This window comes from Polypterus senegalus, chromosome 13 (genome assembly GCF_016835505.1).
Source record: "Polypterus senegalus isolate Bchr_013 chromosome 13, ASM1683550v1, whole genome shotgun sequence".
In the NCBI taxonomy this organism is placed as follows: domain Eukaryota; kingdom Metazoa; phylum Chordata; class Cladistia; order Polypteriformes; family Polypteridae; genus Polypterus; species Polypterus senegalus.
This window is the reverse complement of record NC_053166.1, coordinates 159,860,885-159,885,365: the sequence shown is the minus strand read 5'-3', so window position 1 is coordinate 159,885,365 and position 24,481 is coordinate 159,860,885. Positions and strand designations below refer to the sequence as shown.

The 24,481-nt window shown below is 41.0% G+C and overlaps 2 protein-coding genes across 7 annotated transcripts in view; one reads left to right on the top strand and one right to left on the bottom strand.

The window, feature by feature from the left end:
• nde1 (nudE neurodevelopment protein 1) overlaps positions 1–9,255 on the bottom strand; it is a 31,707-nt gene extending 22,452 nt beyond the window's left edge. The window contains exons 1-2 of the mRNA XM_039775324.1: positions 9,153–9,255; positions 136–242 (exon numbers count right to left, since the gene is read on the bottom strand). Of these exons, the coding sequence (XP_039631258.1) occupies positions 136–215 (80 nt within the window). The 5' untranslated portion in view covers positions 216–242; positions 9,153–9,255. The remainder of the gene's footprint in view (positions 1–135; positions 243–9,152) is intronic.
• Positions 9,256–9,380: 125 nt separating this feature from the next.
• LOC120542699 (meiosis regulator and mRNA stability factor 1) overlaps positions 9,381–24,481 on the top strand; it is a 66,286-nt gene continuing 51,185 nt past the window's right edge. For 3 of the 6 annotated variants that reach the window (XM_039775322.1, XM_039775320.1, XM_039775317.1), the window contains exons 1-2: positions 15,036–15,166; positions 22,168–22,379. In XM_039775322.1, coding sequence (XP_039631256.1) covers positions 22,227–22,379 — 153 coding nt within the window. In that variant the 5' untranslated portion in view covers positions 15,036–15,166; positions 22,168–22,226. Of the gene's footprint in view, positions 9,400–15,035; positions 15,167–15,233; positions 15,615–22,167; positions 22,380–24,481 lie in introns of those variants that run through there. The other 3 variants (XM_039775319.1, XM_039775318.1, XM_039775321.1) reach the window with 3 other exon arrangements.

Here is a 24,481-nt window from a genome sequence, read left to right as displayed (position 1 = left end):
CCAAATGCTAAGAAAACATTATGGGTGCCACACACAGGGCAGACCCCCTGGATGTGGGCACCGGCCTTTGGCCCAGTAGTTGTGTAGCCTGCAGACAGACTTCTGAAAGTCACATGGAATTCGGCGTGCAGTTACCTCTGTTTGTATTTTGTGGCCTGGTCCCTCCAGTAAGCCATCTCCTCCCCTGGCGAGCTGAACGTAGGAATGTCTTCCATGCTGATCACGCAAGGGTCCACAGGAGTCTAAAAGGAAACATGCAAATCGTGGGAGTTTCTTCCAACAGTCTGTTGTTTGTTGGGACTGTGAGAGTATCTTAGTTAACAGCGACTAGCATTAATAATAATAATACATTTCATTTATACAAGGCGCCTTTCTAAGAACTCAAGGACACCGAACAAACAATAAATTAAAAAAAAAAATCAGAAAATACAGAAATATAAAAACTAAAACCAAACAAAGCCACTGTAATCACAGAGAAAAAGCCATTTTAAACACTTGGGTTTTAAGTTTGCATTTGAAGGTTGAAAATGATTCGATATTTCTAAGATCAGTAAGTAGCGAGCTCCAGAGCAAAATGGCCGAATGCTCCGCTCCCCATGGCGGTTAGACGGGCGAGAGGGACAGTCAGCTGGATGGAGGAAGAGGATCTAAGGGTAGGGGAGGGAATGGCAACATGAAGAAGGTTAGACAGATATGGAGGAGCGATGGTTATGAATGGCCTTAAATGTTAACAGCAGAATTTTTAAATCAATTCGAAACTTAATCGGGAGCCAATGAAAGGACTGCAAGACCGGAGTAATACGGTGAATAGATGGGGTTCGAGAAATGATGAGGGCAGCAGAAGCTTATGGAGAGATTTATTAGAGAGGAGTCCAGACGAGAAGTGACACGACTGTGAACAAGAACGGCAGTGATATGGAGGGGTGAGGGAGGAGTGAATGCGACTGAATATTACGTACGTGGAAGTAAGCAGACCGGGTGATGTCATTAATGTGAGATTACAAAGACAGAGTAACGTCAAAGATGACACCCAGACTCCTGACCTGAGGTGATGGGGAGGAAGGAAAGGGGTTTTCAATAGCAAGTGAAAGATTATCGGCTTTGGATAATGACCATCTTGGACCAACGAGGAGAACCTCGGCAGTGTCGCGTGTTTTTTAATTGAAGAAAATTTGAAGAAAACCAGGATTTCATTTCAACGATGCAGTCAATAAGCAAAGATGGTGGAAAAGAATCGGTGGCTTTACTAGCAAGGTAGAGCTGGGTGTCATCAGCATAACAGTGAAAATTAATGTTATATTTACGAAAGATATTACTAAGAGAAAGACGGTAAATAATAAAAAAAGAAGAGGCCCCAGGACAGAGCCCACCTGAAGTAACAGCGGTGGGTTGGGATGTGAAAGTTTTAAGCCGAGTGTGGCCTGAGAGGTCGGATCTGAACCAGTCTAGTGGAGTGTGGGTAATGCCAATCAAAGATAATCTATTAAGGAGACTGGTATGACAAACAGTATCAAAGGCCGCACACTCGGGTCAAGGAGGATGACAACAGTAACTAGACCGGAGTCAGCAGCCATAAGTAATTTTAACAAGTGCCGTTTCTGTACCGTGAAGGGAGCCAAAACCAGACTGGAACTTTTCATAAAGATTATTATGAGATAAGTGGGAGTGAAGTTGGATGGCTGCTATTTTTTCAAGAAATTAGAAATAAGAGTGAAAATTATTGAAGTTAGTAGGGCCGGCACCAGGCTTTTTCAGTATTGAGGTTATTGCAGCACTTTTAAAAGATGAAGGAACAGGTCCAGTAGTGACAGGAGAGTGAATTATAGCAGAAATAAGAGGGACCAGAGAGGGGAGGCAGAACTGTGGGAAGGGGGTCCAACATTTTAGTTCCATGGCTCATTTTCATATAAATGAATAGCTCAGAGTGCTTTCCAAATAGCAAAAATAAAATTACAAGTACAAAATCAAATAAAAGGTAGAAATGTAATTCATGCCTCTCAGGCTGCGACATAGAACAGGGATAATACCAAAGACAAATGTAAGCATTAGTTTTAATCTGGAATGATGGCGGTGGGAGGTTTCATGATCTTAAATATGAATTAAAAGCAGACGGTGCCCTTCAGTGGGGAATGGAAATACATACGTTTGGATGCATTGTTCAGCTCCCCTTAGTTACAATGGAACTCTTTAAAAGAAACAGTTCACTCCTGACGGTTTTAATCCTGCTGAGTGCATGGAATACGCCAAGAATATCACAACCTGGGGGGGGTTCGAAAGTGGCTTACGTTAGTCTTCTCACTTGCTGTGTCAGTGTTTGCATTAAGGCTGTTGAGAAAACAGGCCGCATTGGGTGTTAATCTCAAGTAATCCACTTATACTGTATACGGTGTTGGGCAAGTTCTCCTGTAGACATCCACAAACTTCATAAAGACTTACATCTGAGAAATCAGGGGGGCTAAAGTGGATCTCATGGCAGAGCCTGCCTACATACTGCCTTGTGGTATGGAGTACGAGTACCCATACTGGAAAGCAAATCCACGGGACACGTAAAAATGGCAGAAAACTGAACTGGTACTCTCACAGACTACAAGAGAAATGTTCTGAAACAAAGCAGGCCTGCAGCTGTCTGTCTTCATGTGACACAGCATGAAGCAGGTGCTGAAGTCATCCATTAGCAAGTCAGAATTGACCGCCTGTTGACGCCCTCCTCCTCTTATGCATTTTACAGGATTTCCTTAGGAGTCGAGGAAAATATACACTGTGTGCACAATTATTAGGCAAGTTGTATTTTTGAGGATTCATTTTAATATGGAACAAACACAGTGCTATCAGTCAATCCAAAATGTTAATAAACCTGAAACCTGAATGTTTCACAGCGGAAATGTGAGTGTGAACATCATCAGGGGAATACATATGTGCGCACAATTATTAGGCAACTATTAGTGTGCAGATTTATTATGCAACTAAAGGAAAAATGACAATTTTCCCATCTCACTTGTTTATTTTCATCTGTTATAGTGAGAATAATAAACAAACAAATAAACATCTCTGACATTTCAAAAAAAATCAATCAATCAATCAATGACCAATATATCCACCCTTCTTTCCAATAACAGTCATAAGCCTTTCCATTCATGGAGTCTGTCAGTTTCTTGATCTGTTGACGATCAGCTTTTTGTGGAGCAGTGACTACAGCCTCCCAGACACTCTTCAGAGAGGTGGATTGTTTTTCTCCCCCGTAAATCTAGCGTTTAAGAAGTGCCCACAAGTTCTCGATAGGGTTTAGGTCAGATGAGGAAGGGGGGCCATGTCATTATTCCTTCATCTTTAAGGCCTTTACTGGCTGGCCACGCAGTGGAGAACTTCGATGCAAGTGATGGAGCATTGGCCTGCATAAAAATCATGGTCTTCTTCCTGTATCACTGTTTGAAGAAAGTGTCTTCGAAAAACTGGCAGTAGGTTTGGGAGTTGATTTTGAGTTCATCTTCAATGCAAAAAGGTCCAACTAGCTCATCTTTAAAAATACCATCTCATACCAGTACCCCACCTCCACGTTGGAGTGGAGCTGGAAACCCCAGGTGGTAATTAAGGTAAGTACTAATGAGGTAAGTATCTAAACCTATTCTCTGTGCCCATTACTGATCCACAGGTCCATCCATCTGGTCCATCAAGAGTCACTCTCATCTCATCGGTCCATAAAACCTTTGAAAAATCTGTCTTCAGATATTTCTTGGCCCAGTTTTGACGTTTCAACTTATGTTTCTTGTTCAGTGGTGGTTGGGTTTCAGCCCTCCTTACCTTGGCCATGTCTTTGAGCACTGAACACCTTGTACTTCTGGGCACTCCAGGTAGGTTGCAGCTCTGGAATATGAAAGTACTGGAGGATAATGGGTTCCTGGTAGCTTCACGCTTGATTCTTCTCAAATCTTTGGCAGCTAATTTGCGTCTTTTGTTCTCAACACGTTTCTTGCAACCCTGTTGACTATTTGCAACAAAATGTTTGATGGTTCTGTGATCACACACCAATATCTTAGCAATTCCAAAAGTGCTGCATCCCTCTGAAAGACTTTTTACAATTTTTGACTTTTCAGTGTCAGTTAAATCTCTTTTTTGGTCCATTTTGCCCGAGGAAAACTTGCTGCCTAATAATTCTGCACACCTTGATATCGGGTGTTGATCTCCTTAGGCCACACCCTCCCTCATTACACAAATACACATCACCTGACGTGCTTAAATCCAATAAGCATTCAAGTTAATACAGCTTGGAGTTGGAATATACGCATAAAAATGATGATATGGTCAAAATACTCACTTGCCTAATAATTGTGCACACAGTGTAAATACAGGCGGCCAACTTATCTGTTCTCGAGTCGACTTCCCCACACTGCAGAAAAGAGGCTCAGGAGGGAACCAAGTAACATTCATGGCAGGCTTTTTAAATCCTTCCTTCTCCCGCATTCTTTGAGAGGCAGTTCTAGATAGAGTCCAGGTAACAAATCTGAATGGGGGTCTTTTTCTTCATCAACTCATCAAAGAAGCTGTGCAAGACTGCAATACCAAGGGTGCAAGGCAGTCTGCAGGTGACAGTTTTTCCAACTTATTTTTTGAGGTAGCATATTAATTTACTGAGGTGGACTGGCGCCCTGCCCAGGGTTTGTTTCCTGCCTTGCGCCCTGTGCTGGCTGGGATTGGCTCCAGCAGACCCCCCCGTGACCCTGTAGTTAGGATATAGAGGGTTGGATAACGGATGGATGGATATTAGTTTAATGCTCTAGCATTAGGAGTTTGAATCCAAAGATCATGGGAAATCTCTACATTCTCCCGATGTCTGGCTAAGTGAATTGGTGACACCAAACCGGCTCCTTTGTGTGTGTGTGTGTGTGTGTGAGGCATGGCTGGACTGGTACTCTGTCTAAGGGCGTTTCTTACTCCAGAACCCTGAACTGGATTCACCGGGTCTGACGTTTTTTTATACGTTCATAAAGTTTCCGCACTTTTATATTTTCGCTGGAAACGGCAAAGGTGGGAGGAGAGTACTAATTGGGCATTAAAAAGTTGGTACGACGCTGGGGAAATTGCATCGCAAACAAAGGTGATGTCATTTGGTTTTAAAATTCTTAATAAATAGAGTGATGTTGGGGGTAAAAAAAACTGGCTCACGACAAAGATATCCGTCAGGAAGCCTTTAATAAGTAACTATTGTTATTATTCAGAATTATTCAGCAATACTTTGCAATGAATTTAATGAAAAAGATGCTGCTTAACAGGTCAGTGCTCTGGCTCAGCGTACGAAGCACTTTAAGTGTGCGCCCCTCACACCAAGGCTGTAAGCAAACAACAACCAAAAACACCGTGCTTTTAACGTGCAAGATAACCCACCTCGTGTCAAAGTCACCCCGGACTTGAGTGCCGTTAAAACAACAGCCCTGAACTTTTTATGGTCACTACAAGAGTTCAAAAAAGCGGCCACTTTTTGAATATCCCTCGTATTATTGTTGTGGGGATTCTGTTAACATGGCCGCGTAGTTTGCTTGGTGGTCCTTCTGACCGATGTAGAGTCCAGCATCAAATCTTCATAGGAGGTTAGACCTGTAGCCTTGTTTTGTGGATTACAGGGGTATCCATCTCCCATCCTGGGGGGTCGCAGTAGCTGACGCTTTCCCTTTCTGCCACTTGTCTTAATCAGTGATTCATTTCTGCTGTTAACTGACCGCTTTACCTGTCATTTTAAAAGGTTTCTATTTTCAAACACGGAGCACTGCATTGGTTGTTGTTTTCCTTAAATGACAGCCCAGCTAAAATAAGACGTGAAGTGAGCCAACAGATAACCAGCCAAGGCGGGGCCCTGAACGCCAACCACTTTCTTAATTCTAAGTATTTGTTTGTTGTTAATTAGACCTGTTACTTCACTCCACGGCTTGTTGGTGCTTTCATTCTACCACAGCAGACATTTCTAAAGCTGTTGATTTTCTTTTTTTCTACGGGCACCGTCAAAATGTTTTGTGGACCTTTAGCAAATCAACATTACTGAGACCTTCGCCTTTCTTTATTTTCCGATACTGTATGACGGACAGGTTAGTTCAGGGGTCCTCGATCACAGTCCTGGGGGGCCGCAGTGGCTGCAGGTTTTTCTTCTAACCCAGTTGTTTAATTTGAAAGCAATTCTTGCCAATAATTTAATTTCATGGCTTTTTAGTGCTTTAACTCTGCTATGTCAGGTCATTCTCATATCCTAGAGTTTCTTCCCCTTTCTACGGATATCATCCAAATGATTTGAAGGCTAAAATGGAGGAGTAATTCTCAGTCCTTCACTTTTTTCTCTTCGCTTTCCTTCCTAGTATTTAATTAAACCCAATACTGCACGATAAATACACACAGGGGTGTAAATGGTAACACACTAAATGGAGAAAAGCTGGTCTCTTTGGTCATTTGCATGTTATTGCTAATTAGAAGCAATTAAAAACTGAAATACAGCTGTTTTAAGACTAAAATAAGAAATAAGGGTTCAAAATCGTAACAAGCGAGACAACTAAAGTGAAGCAGAAATGTTACTTGAGCAAAATCTTATTAAGCAGTTGCGTTGGAGCAAAACCCTGCAGCCACTGCGGCCCTCCAGGACCGTGATTGAAGACCCCTGGGTAACTTGGTCATGTCTCTCATTATTGTTTGCCTGCTAATTAAGGAAAAAAGAAACAAGTTGCCTGTGTCTTAGATAGGAAGTCAATTAAAATTAAGGCAAAAAAGTTAGTTAGCATTAGTCATTAATTAACACAACAGTTAGAATGAAAATGTGCAGCCCTTGCGACCCTCCAGGATTGGAGACGGACACCCCTACAATAATAGATAGATAGATAGTTAGATAAATAGTTAGATAGATAGATAGATAGATACTTTATTAATCCCAAGGGGAAATTCTCATTCTATTCTATTCTAATTCAGCAATGAGCATGTTTGGGAGACATATTGTAAAGCATGTCAAGTCAAGTTGGGCAGCATGCACTGGTACAGCACATTGCCGCACCCACTACACAACCAAACAACTCAGCATCCCGGTTGGCAAGCCCCCAGGCAGACATGCAGTCCAGCCCCACCCTCCGGAAATGACCCTCTACCTACCGCAGCCAGGTGTTATGTGGCCGACCCCTTGGCCTGGTCCAGCGACTCGGGTCCCCAACAATGAGGATCTTACGAGCAGGATCACCCTTGGTACCCAAGGATTTTCCAGAGAGACACAATACCAAAGGAGTCCAGTCTTCATCTCTGGTCACTGGATAGCATCGTTGTCTCGCAACCATATAGCAAGATAGGAAGCACCAGGACTCTAAAGACTTGGACCTTCGTCCTTTTGCATAGATATCGGGAGCGCCACACACCCCTTCCCAGTGACCTCATGAACCCCATGCCCTTCCAATCTGTCTACTGACTTCATAGGAAGAGTCACCAGAGACATGAATGTCACTGCCAAGGTACAGTAAGTAAACCTCTCGACAATTTCGACACTCTCTCCACAAAAGCAGACACGCTGTTTATAGCCGTGCCCAAGACGTCATTAAAAACCTGGATGTTGGTTTTTATCCAGACCCCTCACAAGCCCAGACACTCAGACCCCTCATTCAGTCTCTTGGGAGCCCCCATCAGAGCCTCCATTGACTCGGCGAAGATCACAGCATCGTCAGCAAAGTCAAAACCCGTGAATCTTTCTTCACCATCACCAACAGATGCCCCACAGCCACTGGACCCCACGACGCTGCCCAACACCCAGTCCGTAAAGCATTGAACAGGGTAGGAGCAGAACACATTTTTGACAAACTCCAGAATCAACTGGGAAAAACGCGGAGATTCTGCCTCCACTCTGCACAGCACTCACAGTACCCGTGTACAGGCCGGCCATGATATCCAGAAACCTTGAGGGGATATAATATTAATTATAATATTATTCTCCTAAAAATATTATAAGACATCTTCTAAATATGTCTATTCACCATTAGCATAGTGCCCCTTTATTAAGCACTTCTGAAACAGTCTTGTTAATGTAGAAAAATAAAGACTGCTATGAGGTCCCTTAGCTACACCCTGTAGTCGTCAGGTTTTACAGAATGAAGTTACAATTCTGCATTAGGAGGCTGTGCTGGCAGCACTTCTCTGTGTATTGAAAGAGGGGCACTTTCCAAAAGAGCCCCACTGACGAGTCCAGATTCACACGTTTATTCTGCTGCATTAGTTCCGAACGTGGCAGACGATAGGTTTTGTGGGAAACCGTTTACAGGTTTTCAAATGAGGGTTTAAAGATTAAGGAGGAGTCCAGTAATACCTTAATGGGACTGGCTTTCAGTCGAGTTTCATCGTACTATGTAAACATGAAAATAAACTTGAACCTGAATGGTTTAAGATTGGACCACAGTCATAATCCTGGTGGGGCAGTTAGTTATTCAGCGATCCATTCATGCGGGATGGTCCCGAACTGGATACAGAAAATCAGTGTGTCGACTAGGAGAATGAGCGAATCAGATCGCGAATAATTTCTAAAAGTATTTAGTTTGGCTACAAGTCGATAAAGTCCATTATCGCCGGCTGATCAAATAGCTCGGTGCAGATGTGAACGAGCACATGGCTCTCACGCATTCCACGGAAGGCTGTTGGTTTACGAGCATTTCGGGAGCAAACCAACAAAAAAAAAAATACCTGAGGCGAAAACAGGATTTCCCGATTAGACCCATCGGCCCCACTATGACACACAAGAAGCGCCGTTAAGTGGGTGGTGTCAGTGACAATGACAAGTTTTTAAAGATCCCCATGATCGCGCAATCCTCTTTGAAATAATCAACTCCGTAATAGCCGAATCTACCATAGGACCCTACCCAGGTACATAACCGAGAAGTCGATTTTGTTTCCCAGGCCGGGCAGCTGGGGTCCGGCGCGAGTCACCCAACACACCCAAGTGTAACACGCAGGCACTTTTCGGACATTCTTCACGAACTTCGCACGACCTGGAGCTAATCTAACTCGGCCCCAGGCCGCCTCTGCCTGTACGTCCCCTCAATGCACCCGCTAGCATTCTAAAGTAAATGTTCAATACATGAACATGAAATAATAAAACCATCGGAAAATAATGTTAAAAAGACAGAAAAAAGAAAGCAAAAGAGTTCACTTACCGTCGACAAATCCAAACCATCACAGCCGGAACGCAGCAGCTCGCTATTGGAGGGCGGGGCGATGACGACAACGAGAGACGCTGCCGCTAGCACCAATGAGAAAGCAGAGAATCTGGCGGTTGATCCGTCCCCTTATTTTGGTTTGAATGTCTCACACGCGCTCACGAAGGGGAGAGAGCACTGCGCAGACTCGGCGGCAACATGGCGAGCAGGAAACGTAGCCGGCTGCAGTAACTTTATGCTACAGGTTAGCGAATAGCATAACTCTTTTATTTGTGATGTAGAAAATTAGATGCAGGAGAGGGGGCGTCAGAGATTTGACTAGAGCGCGCGTGTTAAGCAGAAGTCTCAGCCTTTTACATAAAGTGGCTTTTATTTAGAAATCAAAGCTGTATGACCATATTCACAGTGAAGTGGCGCAAATAGGCCTTGGTGTGGTTATTGGACAAGTGACCACTATCCACAGCAAACCAAAGGTGTCTTTTGGCCTCCATAATAACAAAGTCCTCCCAATATCTCGTCCACGTTTTTTTAACTGTTCAGGACTAACGCTTAAATGCGATTATTGGGTAGTTTCTGATTTTTTTTCCAGACTCATAACGAATAAGGTTGGGACATTTAAGGATTTTCATTAGAACGGGCCATTCACTCCAACAATGCTTGTCAGTCCTTCACACCTAATTCCCTTTAAACAACATAATTAGAGTTTCTGAAGTCCATTGAAGTATTCCATCCGATCACCCCACTGGGTAACTTATTCGCGTGTTTATAATTCCCAACGTGAATGAAAGCTTTGTTTTGTATAATTCACCCTTCAGTTCCGTCTGTGTCCCAGTGTCCATTTTGGAGACTTTTGAAGTAACAGCTTTGCTCCGCTGTGCTAATCCTCATCCTCTTTGTAATTTTGAACACTTCTATTGTGTTTCCTCGTATTGGGATACTCCACCTCAAAGTGATGTTTTTGTATATGTTACCCTAATGAAGTTTATAGTGATGGTCAAGAAAAAAAAAAATTTTCATGCAGAATGGACAGAAAAAAAGTTGGATATCTTAGAATCCATTGGTGGCTAATGCTATAGAAATGGCAAACAATGTGAAAAACATCCATGAAATAAAAAGGAAAAATGTTACTTGTGTCACATAATCCACATGTTGGTTATCAAGTAACATGCAAATAGCTATTTCTGCTAAAATTTAGTGAAATATATATTTCTGGAATTATCCACGCATATCATAAACATTTACTTGTTGGAATTCACTGGTTGAAATGAGGACAGAGCGAATGAGGGGGAGTAGTGGGTCTTGAATTCAAAAACTGAGACCCACGAGGCTTTCATTTCCTATTTATGATGTGCACTGCTTATTTCAGAAATATATATTTCTCAATATTTTAGCAAAAAAAAAAAAAGTACTTTTTGAGCATGCGACAAGATGCCTAACCCGTGGACCATACTACACAAGTAACCTGTGAGATTTTGTTCATTTTTTTCCATGGACATTTATCACATTGTTTGCCGTTGCACCTCATTGGTCACCATTCTGTTGCAATCTTTTTTTCACTCCATTCTTAATGAAAATGCGAGATTAAATTTTTTTTTTAGACACCACTACGAAATACATAGGGTAACATATAAAGAAAGTCACTCTTGGCAGATTGTCCCTTTAACCTCTGATTGCTTAAACTAAAATCGTTCAGCTCACCTCACGGTCCTGTAGTCCGTGTAGACTTTCTTGGCTTGGCTTTTTCCAAGCTAGCTGTATCATCTTTTTCTCATAATATGCTTACCAAGAGTGGTGAAGTTGGCCAAAGAGATCATTAGAAGCACCCTTCTGTCTATACATGATGTGTACTTGTCCCACTGCCTTAGGAGAGCTACTAAGAAATTCATAGACCCCACTCACCTTGCCAGCCCATGAACGATTCAAACTTTTCCCCCCTGGCAAACACTACCACAGTATACGGTGCCAGACTGCCAGACTCGGTAGGAGTTTCTTCCCGCAGGCAATCTGACTACTCAGCTCCCACCAAACAACATGCTGACCTATTGGGGCCCTTAAATTCCTGAACACACACACAGACTGTTTGAACACAATTCCGAATCTCGGTTCTCCTAAAATGCTGTAATGTCTGTGCATTATGTTCACTTAAAACTGTTCACCAATTTGTGTATTATACATATATTCTAGTGGTGAAGTCGGCAGAAGAAATCATTAGAATCACCCTCCCGTCTCTACATGATGTGTACTTGTCACGCTGCCTTAAGAGACCTACTAAGACCCCACCCACCTTGTCAGCCCATGGACAGCTCAAACCTTTGCCCCCTGGCAAATACTACCACAGTATACCAAGACTGCCGGACTTGGTAGGAGTTTCTTCTCACAGGCAATCTGACTACTCAGCTCCCACCAGACAACATGCTGACCTATTGGGACTGTGAAAATTCCTGAACACACACACACACACAGCCTGTTAGAACACATACATTCAGAATCTCGTGTCTCCTAAAATACTTTAATGTCTGTGCATTTACAACTATTCACTAATTTGTCTATTGGATTATACTTGTATTCTGTCGGGCGGCACAGTGGCGCAGTGGTAGCGCTGCTGCCTCGCAGTTAGGAGAGCCTTAAGGGTTCACTTCCCAGGTCCTCCCTGCGTGGAGTTTGCATGTTCTCCCCGTGTCTGCGTGGGTTTCCTCACACAGTCCAAAGACATGCAGGTTAGGTGAATTGGCGATCCTAAATTGGCCCTAGTGTGTGCCTGGTGTGTGTCCTGCGGTGGGTTGGCACCCTGCCCGGGATTGGTTCCTGCCTTGTGCCCTATGTTGGCTGGGATTGGCTCCAGCAGACCCCCGTGACCCTGTGTTCGGATTCAGCGGGTTGGAAGATGGATGGATGGATGGATGTATTCTGTCTGTTTTTGTATTACATGCACGTGTTTCTATATGTGTGTTCATACATTGGGCCCGGAGAAATGCAATTTCGTTCATCTGTGCACTCCTTGTTGTATAGTTTGAATGGCAATAAAGTAAATCCAATCCAAAAAGGTACTCTTTGTTAACATCTTTTGAACTTTTGTACTTCCGCTGTGAGTTGTGCTCTGTATGGATCAGCTGCTGAAGTTGTTAGTTAACAAAACAGGTCCGAATAGCAGCCAGATTTATTTTTGGATTAGTATTTACTTTAAAAGAATATTCCACACAAAAGTAATATTTTTCATATTTTACCTACCCATTGTAGTTTATAGAGCAGAGGAATAATTATAATCTCATTTTTTCCTGTGGAATGGAGAATGATGTTAATGATATGTAATACAAGTCGATGGTGACCAATGCTGTACTGAATAATGTTGCCCCCCTGCTCACTTTGCTCGCCAACCCCTCTGTTTGGTTAATCGGATATACAATTTAAATTTTGTTTTCTTTGGAATTGTTTCAGTTTCATAATTTGCACTTTTACTTTAAAGCTTCACTAAAAACAATATTTTTTGGAGACACATTATGACAATGCAACGTATAACTGCCCGTGAGTGAATATTGTTTCTGTTTCTCTAATAAATAATCCAACTTTTTCTAAAGTTTGTCCCTGTGATTGATTGTCATAGCAAAAGCTATTCTCACAATAAACTGTAAACATTTTAAAACGAATGGCATATCAAGATCTCCTTTGGTATGTAATGTTATTTGTGGAATATATATACATTACCTTTCCTTTTGCCTGTTAAAATTTGCATCACTTCTCCGTGATCATAAATACACACCTGACCGAATTGTGTTTTCTTTGAAATTCAACTTGTCGTTGTTTTAAATGTTGCGGGACCACAGATTCTCATAGCGTATGGTCTATTATTGTGTAAATCCACGTTTTGTGCATAAGAATGATGCAAATGTGAAAAGACTCTACTCTTTGCCTTTTATTTCTGACCTTGATTTGTCCTGCTCTTTTTTCAGTTACACCTGTTTCTGATGATTAATCACCTTTTGTTTTGCGGTAATGCGATCATTTCTTTGATACTGCAGTGACTGACATGATAAAGTGTCACAAAAGTTTTACTTGAACAATCGCTGACTTTGTAACCCCAAACACAACTTTCTAGCACCCTCGCCAACCACCGCATCAATCAATACCCTGCTATCAGTCTTCTGTGCTGCACTCCGCCCTCCGTCAATCGGACCGAACAGTCGCTTAAAACCAAAAAGGCCGCAACCTGGCTGGGACGCTGCAATGCTTTCGGATTCTATTGGTTTCATAATCTCTTGTCTGCCTTTTTTTCTCTCCAACGCCTTTGGGTGTCTAAACTCCGTATTGTCCTTATACGCTTTGTATGTGTTGAGAGCACAGGATGTGTGTGCGCTACGTGCTTTTACACGACTGACTGTTTTTTGATGGATTAGCTCTTACAGTATATGATATCTGTTGTAAGTAGGGCTTGTCTTTCAAGAATCTCATGTTCCCTGGGACAATCTCTTGGCACCAAGTCTCATGTTTACGGTCCCCGCGAGACGCTCTGTGGCAAGTCTCTTTTGTCTCGCGGGTCTTTCGAGAACTTCTGAGAAATCACGTATCGTCACCTTGCATTCCAGGATTTCTTTTTCTGATAGAGAGATGTGCTGACTAGAACTGCACACGGTACTTCAGATGGGGGTCTCACTAGTGCATTAGTTACTCGGAGCATAATATCTCCTGATTTATATTTAACTATTTTTATAATATAACCTAACATTTTATTTGTCTTTTTAAATGCTTCTTCACATTATGTTGGCACAATGGTTTTATTGTCAAAGCAAACCCTTAAATGCTTTTCAGAAGTTGCTTCCTGTAGCTCAGTGTCTCCCATCTTGTATTTATAATTGATGTTCCTTTTGCCCTCGTGTAGCATTTTGCACTTTTCTACATTAAAGGGCATTTTTGCTGTCCGCTCAGTTGTCATATTTTGTTGTATGTTGCTATTGTGTATTTGTAAAACAGTGTAAGCAATCTGAGACAGTCTTCGGAGAAGAGTTATATGTAAGAATGAATTGAGTTATTGCCAGCTAGCTGTTCAGCTCATTTAAGATCGTTTGAAATCTGAGTAATCAACATAGACCTCAGCGATAGTATTAGCATTTGCAGCGCACCATGGAGTGCTTATGTCTCTGTTATATGCCACTTGGTATAGGATTCGTAAAAACTGTTAATATTTGTGATGCACTGGCTATTCATTTTATTACTACAAATGTTTGTGATGTGCCATTTTTTGGACTGATCGAGACATGGCAAGTATCTATCTATCTATCTATCTATCTATAGCAAGCAGACGGACACACAGACAGATAAATGGCCCCTTATCTTTTTACTAAGGTGGATAGAGAATTTGTTTTTATTTATGCCTGTTAATTTATGTACATTTATTGCAATTATTTTTTATTATTACCATCTTTCACTTCCTTTCCAATATTTAAATAATAACATTATTATATTAATATATATATATTAGTTTGTATTAATAATATTAATAATTCAATAATGTGCAATAACCCGATAGTGCAATAGTTATTTATTCTTTCCATATGTATATTTTCTGCAATTTTTTGCCACATTTCTGCACCATTTGTTTATTTATTTGTTGTGTTCTACATATATGGCTGCACTGGAGGGGTTTTAATCTCATTGTACATGTGTATAGAGACAATAAAAGGTATTCTATTTCTCGTGAATGTATGCTTATTAAATATTTAATCTAGAAATGATTTGGAAGCACAAAACTTACAACCATAACAGTGAAATCGTTTTAGAATTTGAATTTACGAGAGACATAAAAAAAACACTACGTTTCCCAGAATTCCTTCAGGTACATTTTACGACAGCTGCCGGAATTAGCCAATAATGGGCGGGAGCCGCACTGTCGAGCGACAGGCGTAGTTTAGAAGACGGCTGTCGTTGCTCAGGAAACGAAATGGCGCAAGAGAGTAAAGGGAAAGGAAAGGAGAGGAAGAGAGAACGGGAGGTGTATTAGGAGTGGAAATAAATTTGAAGTAAGTACGAAGCAAAGAACTTTGGGATCTGACTGTTTTAATTTTGAGCGGCGGAATGGTTAATCAAAACAAGCCCACTTTCATTCGGCTACGCAGAAGTCCGGTCCTTGCTCCCCTTGAGGATTCCGAAGCAAAACAAAGCAAAGTGAAGCTCATTATCTTGTGCTGTTATGCCACTCAGAAAGTGTACGATTCAAGCCAGAGGGACTCCCGGGAGCATCACTTGTTTTGGAGTCCGACGTATAGCCGCCCCCCGAGTGTGGCGGCTGATTGAGGCCTCTTTATTATTGTTTGCTCCGTTAAACACCCCGCCGTTTGTCTTGCCGTCGCGACAAGAAGCTTCGCATGGCGCCTGGGACCCCCGTGCGCCCCCTTCCCTCAAGGTAACGCTAGTGCGAGCAGCTCGCTACTGAAGACGAAGATACGCAGTTTCCTCAGAGAATGGAAGGTTAGCGTTTTATATGTTGTTTGAAAGGTGAAGAATACGCAGTTAGTTTATGTAATCTTTGAAGCTGTAGATGTGCAATGCCGAGTGTTCTCCAATAATGAGTTAACGAGTTTAAGTAATCGGAGGTAAGGAACAAGTAAATTTATTGACCGGTGATTAGCAAGATAAGCCTGCCGTGAAAGGGCTCTCTACAGAGTAGGAGTGAATTCCATTCACGTTTATGGTGGCCTGTGCCTTAGTACAAATTTGTGAGGCGACACCGTTTCGCCAGTGCCTTCCTATGCTCCAAGTTTCCAACTCTCGTCTCTCTCTTACAGTTCAAAGTGAGGATGAGTCGGTTGGCGACCCTAAATTGCCCCGACGTGTGTGGTGGGTACAACAGGCGATGCACCGGCCAATTTAGAAAATCTTCGTATAGCGGTAGTTACAATGGCTGGAGATTTGTTGAATGTGAAAGAGCATTAGAGTTGAAAAGTGACAGTTTTGGGTGATACTGTACGAGGTTAACGGTTTTTATTTTGTCACTGGTGAACATTTACTCTTGTTTTTATAAAGGGCCCCTTCTCTGTAGCAAACGTCAATCCAAGGCACTCTACAAAGAAAAATGCAGAGTATATCGATTTGTACACAGTGTTTTATACACTGGTGTGCTGGGCTGGGAACATCACTTCAAGTGAAGCGCATCAAAATCAACATGCTAACTTGAAAGGGCAGCATTAGGTCCTCGCGTTGTCCCCTCTGCTCGAGACTAAGATAACCTGCCCTAAAGTCCTGGGATGCACTTGTTTACTCCCCTCGGCACAGCTTCAAGTGCTGCTATGTCTGTCTTGTAGTGTGGTGACCAGAATAGCAGACAGTACTCCAGATGTGGTCTCACTAATATAGTACATTATATAGTCTGATCATAATGTCCATTGGTTTATATTCAGTAGTTTGTATAACATACCCTATCATTCTATTTGCCTTTTTGTTTGTTTCTGCACATTGCTTAGATGATGAAATTGTTGTGTCAACATAAAACCCCCAAATCCCTTTCAGTGTAGAATACACCGTTTTTTACACACATACACATCCCTGCATGTTTGAAATGCTGTTCTTTATGTTTATGCACTGACATCCAATACATATTTTACAACTCTCCGATGGCCGGTGCTGTTTTACATGCTGTGGTGTGCTGGCCTCTGAACATCACTACAAGAGAGGCCCACCGAATCAAGAAGCCAACTTGAAAGGGCAGCATTAGGTCCTTGCGTTGTCCCCTCTGCTCGAGACTAAGATAACCTGCCCTAAAGTCCTGGGATGCACTTGTTTACTCCCCTCAGCACAGCTTCAAGTGCTGCTATGTCTGTCTTGTGTGGTGACCACAATAGCACACAGTACTCCAGATGTGGTCTCACTAATAAAGTACATTATATCATAATACATATTATATGTCCATTTTGTTTACATTCAGTAGTTTGTATAACTTAACCTATCATTTTATTTGCCTTTTTGTTTTCTTCTCCACATTGCTTAGGTGATGAAATTGTTCTGTCAACATAAACCCCTAAATCCTTTTTGCTGTAGAATACACCATTTTTTATACACATACACAACCCTGCATGTAGGAAATGCTGTTCTTTATGTTTATGCACTGACATCCAATACATATTTTACGACTGTGATGGCCAGTGCTGTTTTACATGCTGTGGTGTGCCGGGCTGGGAACATCACTTCAAGAGATGCCTTCAGAATCGATAAGCAAAAATAAACAGACCAGCTTAGTTAAGGGATGCACTCTGTGGAAGAGAGAATGAAGACAAAACTGATGGCTATTATAGACAATGCTGCACATCCACACAAGAATTGAGGGCTTTCAGCCAAAGATTTATTCAGCAGAAGTGAGCTAAGAAATGCTACTGGGACTCCCTCATACCTACAGCAATACACCTTTATAATGCCTGACTGGGATGTTTTTACTTTAGCCAAGTCAGAAGTTTTCCTTTCCTTTAGGCATCCTGGTGTGTATTTGTGATGGGGGGGTGTTTGTTATCATTCTAGCTTTGTTACCCGGCTTCACCTGGAAAATTCCCTAAGACAATGAATGGCCTTTGGTTATAGTGCTGGGTTAATCGGAGGTATCAGAAGTAGTATGTGAGCACTTTTCTGTAATACAATATTTGTTGTGCTGAATCACCCCACCCCACCCGACATCCCGGGGCTAATATTAACAGTTCACTGGTGCTTCATACTCTTGAACATGCTACAGATGCCCATGAGGAAAACATTTCTGCCGTAGGTCAATTCTTGCTTTTCCTAGTGACTGACTGACCTTGGCATTTGTTGATGCAGAACACAGTTTTGGAGGAAACTATTCTTTCGAATTATATCATTGGCGGAGTGGAGGCTCTGAGGCTAGAAGGTTGCCAATTCGAATCCCATAAATGCCAAAAGGGACTCTGCTCTGCAAGACCCTTAACCTGCAATTGCTGAGCACTTTTGAGTAGTGAGAAAAGCGCTATATAAATGCAAAGAAGAATTATTATTATTATTATGTGATTAGTAAGAATAATGGGTATTTGGGGTATAATTTCATCCTGTAGCGGGTCCTGTAAAAATGATAGCTTCAGTCAGATTTGAATGTAACGCTTTGATCTGTAATCTTGTACCATCTAAAAATTTTGGAGAGTTTAGATCAAAAATGGTATACGTGGAACTGTGGTTTCCTTTAACTTATTACATATAGCATTGACGATTACTGGTTGAGTGGCCCATGGAATGAACTGAACGTTTTAAGTACTGTACTGCCAAGAACAGGTGAAAAGAAATAATACTGTGAAATATGTACAGGGTCCATCTCCTCAATGTTCTGTCCGTCAGGGACCCCTTTAGTGAGTAGTGCAAGCATTTAAACTGACCAAGGCATGTTGTACCCAGAGCTTGAAGTGGGCTGGTACGCTGCACCGGCAGTTCTGTTTCTGTTTTGCAACCAAGCTGTCACCCTGATTCTTTGACCTTTATATATACACTAGCCATGTAAGCCTGTGCTGTAAAAAGCCTGGGGTCCTAGAAACTATTGAAATCGTCAGAAAAAACACTGAAAGGTAGAGATGTCAGGTAATTGAAAGGAACTACTCTGGGCATCTCTCTCCTGGAACGTTTTGTTTTTCCAACGTGTTCGCGTTGCTGCTGTGTTAGCGGCATGAGGAAAAGTAAAAGGGATACCGCTTTGCCAATGTGCTCGCCTCGCTTCTTTATCAGCGGCTAAGCAAATTTCTGTTTCTTCAGAGGTTTCATTTTTGCCAATGTGCTGGCCTCGCTTGTGTTATTAGTGGCTAAGCGAGTTTCTGTTTTCTCGGAGGTGGAGCCCTTACCCCGACGACTCCTCTCACTTCCGGGCCGGACAGACACAAACACATCCACACACAGAAGTTTATATGTAAGAAGAGCACTTAATAATCCAGTCTGGCTTGAATTTGTGTGCATTTTACCACATTGTGTGGAGTAAGACAATAATAGTTCATTACATTGATATTGTGCTTTTCTTACTGCTCAAACCGCTTTGCAGACTCCATGCAGAGAGGGCCCTGGACATGAACCGATGTTTTCTTTACCGTGAGGCAGCAGCGCTACCACTGTGCCACCTCTGTGGGTTAATTTTGACAGAATAGGGAGTACATTGCCTTTGAGTTTCGTCTAACATTTCTTCATCCACTTCATATTTAATTTTATTGCAGGGTAGCTGCCCTTCCCCACTCCCCACCATCTCCGTTTCTCTGGACAATTACAGCCTCAGCTTGAACTGTGGTGCTGTTCTCCATGAACTGCACATCCCTTTTCTCTGTGCAATCGCAGCTGAGATGAAAAAAGGACAAGCCACTCATTACAGCTTTGTTACTCACAAACATTGAGAAATAAAAACAACACACTTCAGCTATTTTCTGTTTCCTACAATGTCACCATATATTAATCAAGTCAGTCAAAGCGGTTTTGACATTTTGGGGTATTTCGTTTTTCTATTGTAGGGTTTTTTTAAATGTTGATATTTTGAAATGTTATTTTTTATCGAATACCTACTGGCCTAGAAGTATCATCCTGCCAAATTTCAGCTTTTTAAGTAAAGAGTGTTTTTGTTGATAAGTCAGTCAGTCACAATTGCATTTTATATATATATATACTAGACATTAAGCCCGTTACAATAACGGGCGCTAGAACAGTAGTGCATAAACAGTAGTAGGAACAGTCGATATTAAATGGCAAGGGACCTTGACCTCATTCTGTTTGTTGTCTTAATTTTTTTTTTTGTCAAAAATATTTTTGCAAGAAGCCTAAAGTAAAATAATAATAAAAATAAAACAAACGTATATGACAATACAGTAGGTATATTTAATATTGCATTAGTGTAAAACTTTGTTACAATCTGTAATACACAGTATCTGAAGAAGATATTTAGGAAAAATTTTCTATTTTTTTTACCTCATGAAATGTTTCTATAAAATTTAATTATAGACATAAGTTCTTGTAAATATTCTCTCGGGAGTATGGCAACAGTTTGCCTTGTTCAGGACCATCTACAACCTTGACAACAACATCTCTTGATAATGCCACATATAACTGACCGTGACTGAATGCTGGTTCTGGCAAGTTAATGCCATCTTCTTCGAAGGTTTGCTCTTCTGAGTCTTTCTCTTTTAGCGTTTTTCTGACGCTCATTTCCTTTTCTTCAATCGATCTATTTGCTCGTATTTTTCTTTGTCTTTCAGCCTTTCTTTTGTTGATGTTTACTTGTTGAGCTGACCGTTCTTCCAGGAGATGTTGCTTATATAGGATTTGATTGTCTGTGTCTTTTGTCCTACTTGACTTGTCCTTTTTTTTTTTTTTTGGGTGGCATGTTGTTGTTAGATACGTCTGTAATATTTTCTCTTACAGTAATACTGGCTTGTATGTGGCTGTAACATGCGTCACTGTATTGTGTGCCTTTCATTTTCTCTCGCAGTAATACTGGTTTGTACTTCCGTAAAATGCCTGTAATTTTCTCTGACAGCAATACTGGCTTTGATGTCCGTAATATGACTTTAATTTTCTGTCAGAACAGTGGGCAATCAGCAGAGTGTCCCCAGCAACTGATGTAATGTGTGGCGTTTAGCTGATAATCGTGCCTGTGGCGTCTCCCCAGCAAGTACTGTGCGGTTCCCCAGGAAGTATTTTAATCTGTGCTGGCGTGCAGCTGATTATTGTATGTGTGGCGTCTCCCCAGCAACGGATTTTATGTGCGTGGTCGCAACTACCCAATCAGCACTCTCCCCAGCAATGATGTCCTTTATTTGCTTATCATTCGTGGCCGTGGCTAGGCCATTCTCTGTGTGCCCAGCTTCCAGTGTGTGTGCGTCCATGATGTTAATCACTACCTCCTGCTTGCTTCACTTGCCAACCCCGTTCGATCTCTTTTCGCTTTTACCTTTTAGTCAATATCACATAGAATTGTAATTCTGTGTTTGGAATTACATCGTGACAACGCAGCATATAACTGCCCATGAGTGAATATCCTCGAAATGTGTCTGACAATAGCATTCACACAAGCGAGAAATGATTGAACTGTGTACGTGGTTATGTGGTCAGAACTTTTCCAAATCTCTTTGCATAAGCTCTTGCCTCCCGGGCTAGAAATTTTCTCTCGTGGGATTTCACTTTCACCAAACAACAAATCTTATAATTTTTGCAGATATGCCTCTTCATTGGGGAAAAAAAACACTACTCCTAGAGATGGCAGCATGAATTAGATGATCTACAAGTCTCCGACTTAAAGTTTAAAGCCGAACAATATATTCGATCTCTTTTCGCTGTTCCGTTATTTCACCGAGTAATAATTTCCGTTTGTTTGTGCTAATGCGATCTTTACTATCAGTTTTTTGAGACTTTCAAATTTTCGTACGTCCATTATCTCTAACCTGCTCTGCATGTGCATTGCGCCAATGTTTTTGAATTCTTTAAGAGGTTCTTCTTTGTCATCTACTCTTTGTCTTTTATTTCCAGTCCCGGGCGTAGTTAAATCTTGGGACGTTAAAGTGTCCCTCTGAGAAAATCGGGTCTCCTTCCAAGATTTTTTTATTTTATAATAGAGAGAAGAGATATTTTCACAGTTGAGGAGAAACACAGCAGTGATGCTTCTTTCATGCAGTGTGGAGACTGGGGTTCAAGTCCTGGGTGCTCCCTGCGTGGAGTTTGCATGTTCTCCATGTGGATTTTCATGCATTTTTCCTCCCACAGTCCAAAGACATGCAGGTTAAGTGGGTTGGCGATGGTAAAGTGGCCCTGATGTGTGTGAGAATGTGTTCACCCTTCAATGGGCTGGCGCCCCTTTGTCCAGGGATTGTTCCTGTCTTGTGCCCGGTGCCTGCTGGGATAGGCTTCAGGGCCTTGTGAACCTGCTCTGGAAAAGTGCATTTGGGGGGAAAAAAGAGTGGATGGATTGGTGGATGATTGATTTATAATGTTAATTCTGCTCTAAGTTTCTGGTGCTTCTCTTGCCAAAGCCGAGTGCAAATAAAAGCTTATTCTTTGTTCTCTTATACAGAATGGAAGAATGAGAAGGAAGAGTAATGGTAAAAATGGTGAAGTCTCTTGTAGAACAGTATGATGGAAGGAATGGGAAAGGAAAGTCCCTTGAGCTGCAGAAGACCCTTCCGATGGCTTAACCATTCAGAGAACAATGCGCACCCCTGCTTCTGGAAATTTTCAGACTGCTTCTCTTCCTATGATCAGCCAAGCCCTTTCTCTAAAAAAACGGTAAATAAAATTGAAGCTTTTAACTTTTTAACATATTTTTTGTATTAAATTGAACTTGACATCTGTGTTTAGTCCTACTGAAGTTCATCTCTATGCTGTATCAGTTTTTTTTTAAGCACCCACCACTATTATTATTATTTTATACCCTGTTGGGGTAAATGAGTAAGAGCTAGAGAAGTAAAGTTCCTTCTGTGCAGTCCTTTCACCTTCCCCACTAACAATAAGCACACATTTTAGAAAACAATGTTTTAACTCTACAGTATGTAAACTGCAATAAAGTAATATTGCTGTAAGTAGTAGTACTGCAGACCTTTTTAACCAACTAAAATAAAAGCATCCAGTGCAGTACCAAAATACACTGATGTACCAGCATCAAAACATTCAACAGGTCATGATAGCTGCACCATTTTCAAGCCATAGCTCCGTGGTTGTATTTTAAATAGGAAAAAAAAGTATTAACTTCACTGATTTCTTAGCAGGAAAAAAATCTTAATAGTTTGTCCAAAATATGAATTAACACCTCAAAAAATGTTTGTGTATGACCTATTCCTAAAATTACACAGTAACAACTGCAAACAAGTCTGACGCCACATAAAGTGCTCAGTTTTTCCACTACTTATGATAAAACTGAATGGCGCAGTCCTACTGTACCTCCACTTAAATGTTAATTATGTCAGTAGAAAATTTACACTGCAAGGCCTTTAGACATATTTATCTGATCAGACAGATGAAGTTACTGCTTATAGCCTCATATGCATATTCTCAGCATGGTTAGAGTATGTGTATCCTGACCCGATAGTGTGACAGTGGGTAATGGAAGTAGTATTGAAATTAAAGCACTGGCTTTGGGGAAAAAAAAATAATACCACACTTCAATTTTGTTTTATTCTTGGTACTTAGCCTGTGTGTTTTGTAGTCAGAAAATATTTAATTTTAAGTTTTCATGAAGAATGAAAAACAAAAAAAAAAGTCGATATTCAAGTCAATGGTGACCATTGCTATACAACGGCAAGCAATATGAAAGACACACTTGGGGGGGGTAAAGAAAAAAAAACTTGCATTATTTGTTTTGCACGATACTCATGTCAGTTATCTAGTTGTTTATTCACAAGATGCAAAACACTTGCATTTTTACTTTCTCGTATGCATAGTATAGCAAAAGTATAGGAATTGTGAAAAAAATTCAACCTCGAGATTTTGGTGAATCTTGACGTTTTAGACCTTCCTGAATCCAAAAATACCATTTTTGAAATTAGGTCTGTCTGTGTGTAAACACGATAACTCAAACATTTTGACCTGGTCAATGAGATTTTGTACCCCTGCTTAATATCAAAAATAAGAAATCCTATCACCGGCTATCAGCTACCAGAAGTGGTACGTTAACTGAATAATTTTGTGAATTTTCAAGTAAACTATGGTTATAATTACAGATAGATGATTTAAATTTTGTATCGATATTTATAATGATAAAATCAAACATATGAAATTTGAGAAAAATTACTCAACCAGAAATAGTATTTTATTTAAAAAAGCATCCAAATTTTTTGTACACTTTTAATATGTACACATTTAATATGTACACGATATTAAAAACTGTATTCAATATAATCATATTCTTTCAATAACTATTACTAATTTTATTTTAATTTATACATCATCAGTTTAACAATAATGTGTAAACATTGAAAACTGATTCTAAATTCTGCATTCTTTCACATTTAGTGCAAAGTGAGGATGATTCTGGCAGCCGTTCACCCTAAAGAACGGCATGTAAATATAAAGATGTAATGGGAACAATAAGCCGCTACATCCCCGTCATGTTCCTGGTAATACATTTAATTTTATGACAATGTTTTATATTTTTTTCCTCCATCATTATAATTAAATGTAGCTAAATGCAGTTTTATGTATAGCAGTATATTGCAACAAATTTTATACATAAACATCTACACGTGGAGATGTATGTGTCTGTCTGTCCGTCCAGAAGTGCGAGGCTAAAGCATGAAGCTCAGAGAAAGCTACTCTGTCCCCAAAGTGAAACTGTCACCGCTAAAACACAAGCAAGGCGAGCACATTGGCAAAACGAAACCTCAGAGGAGAGA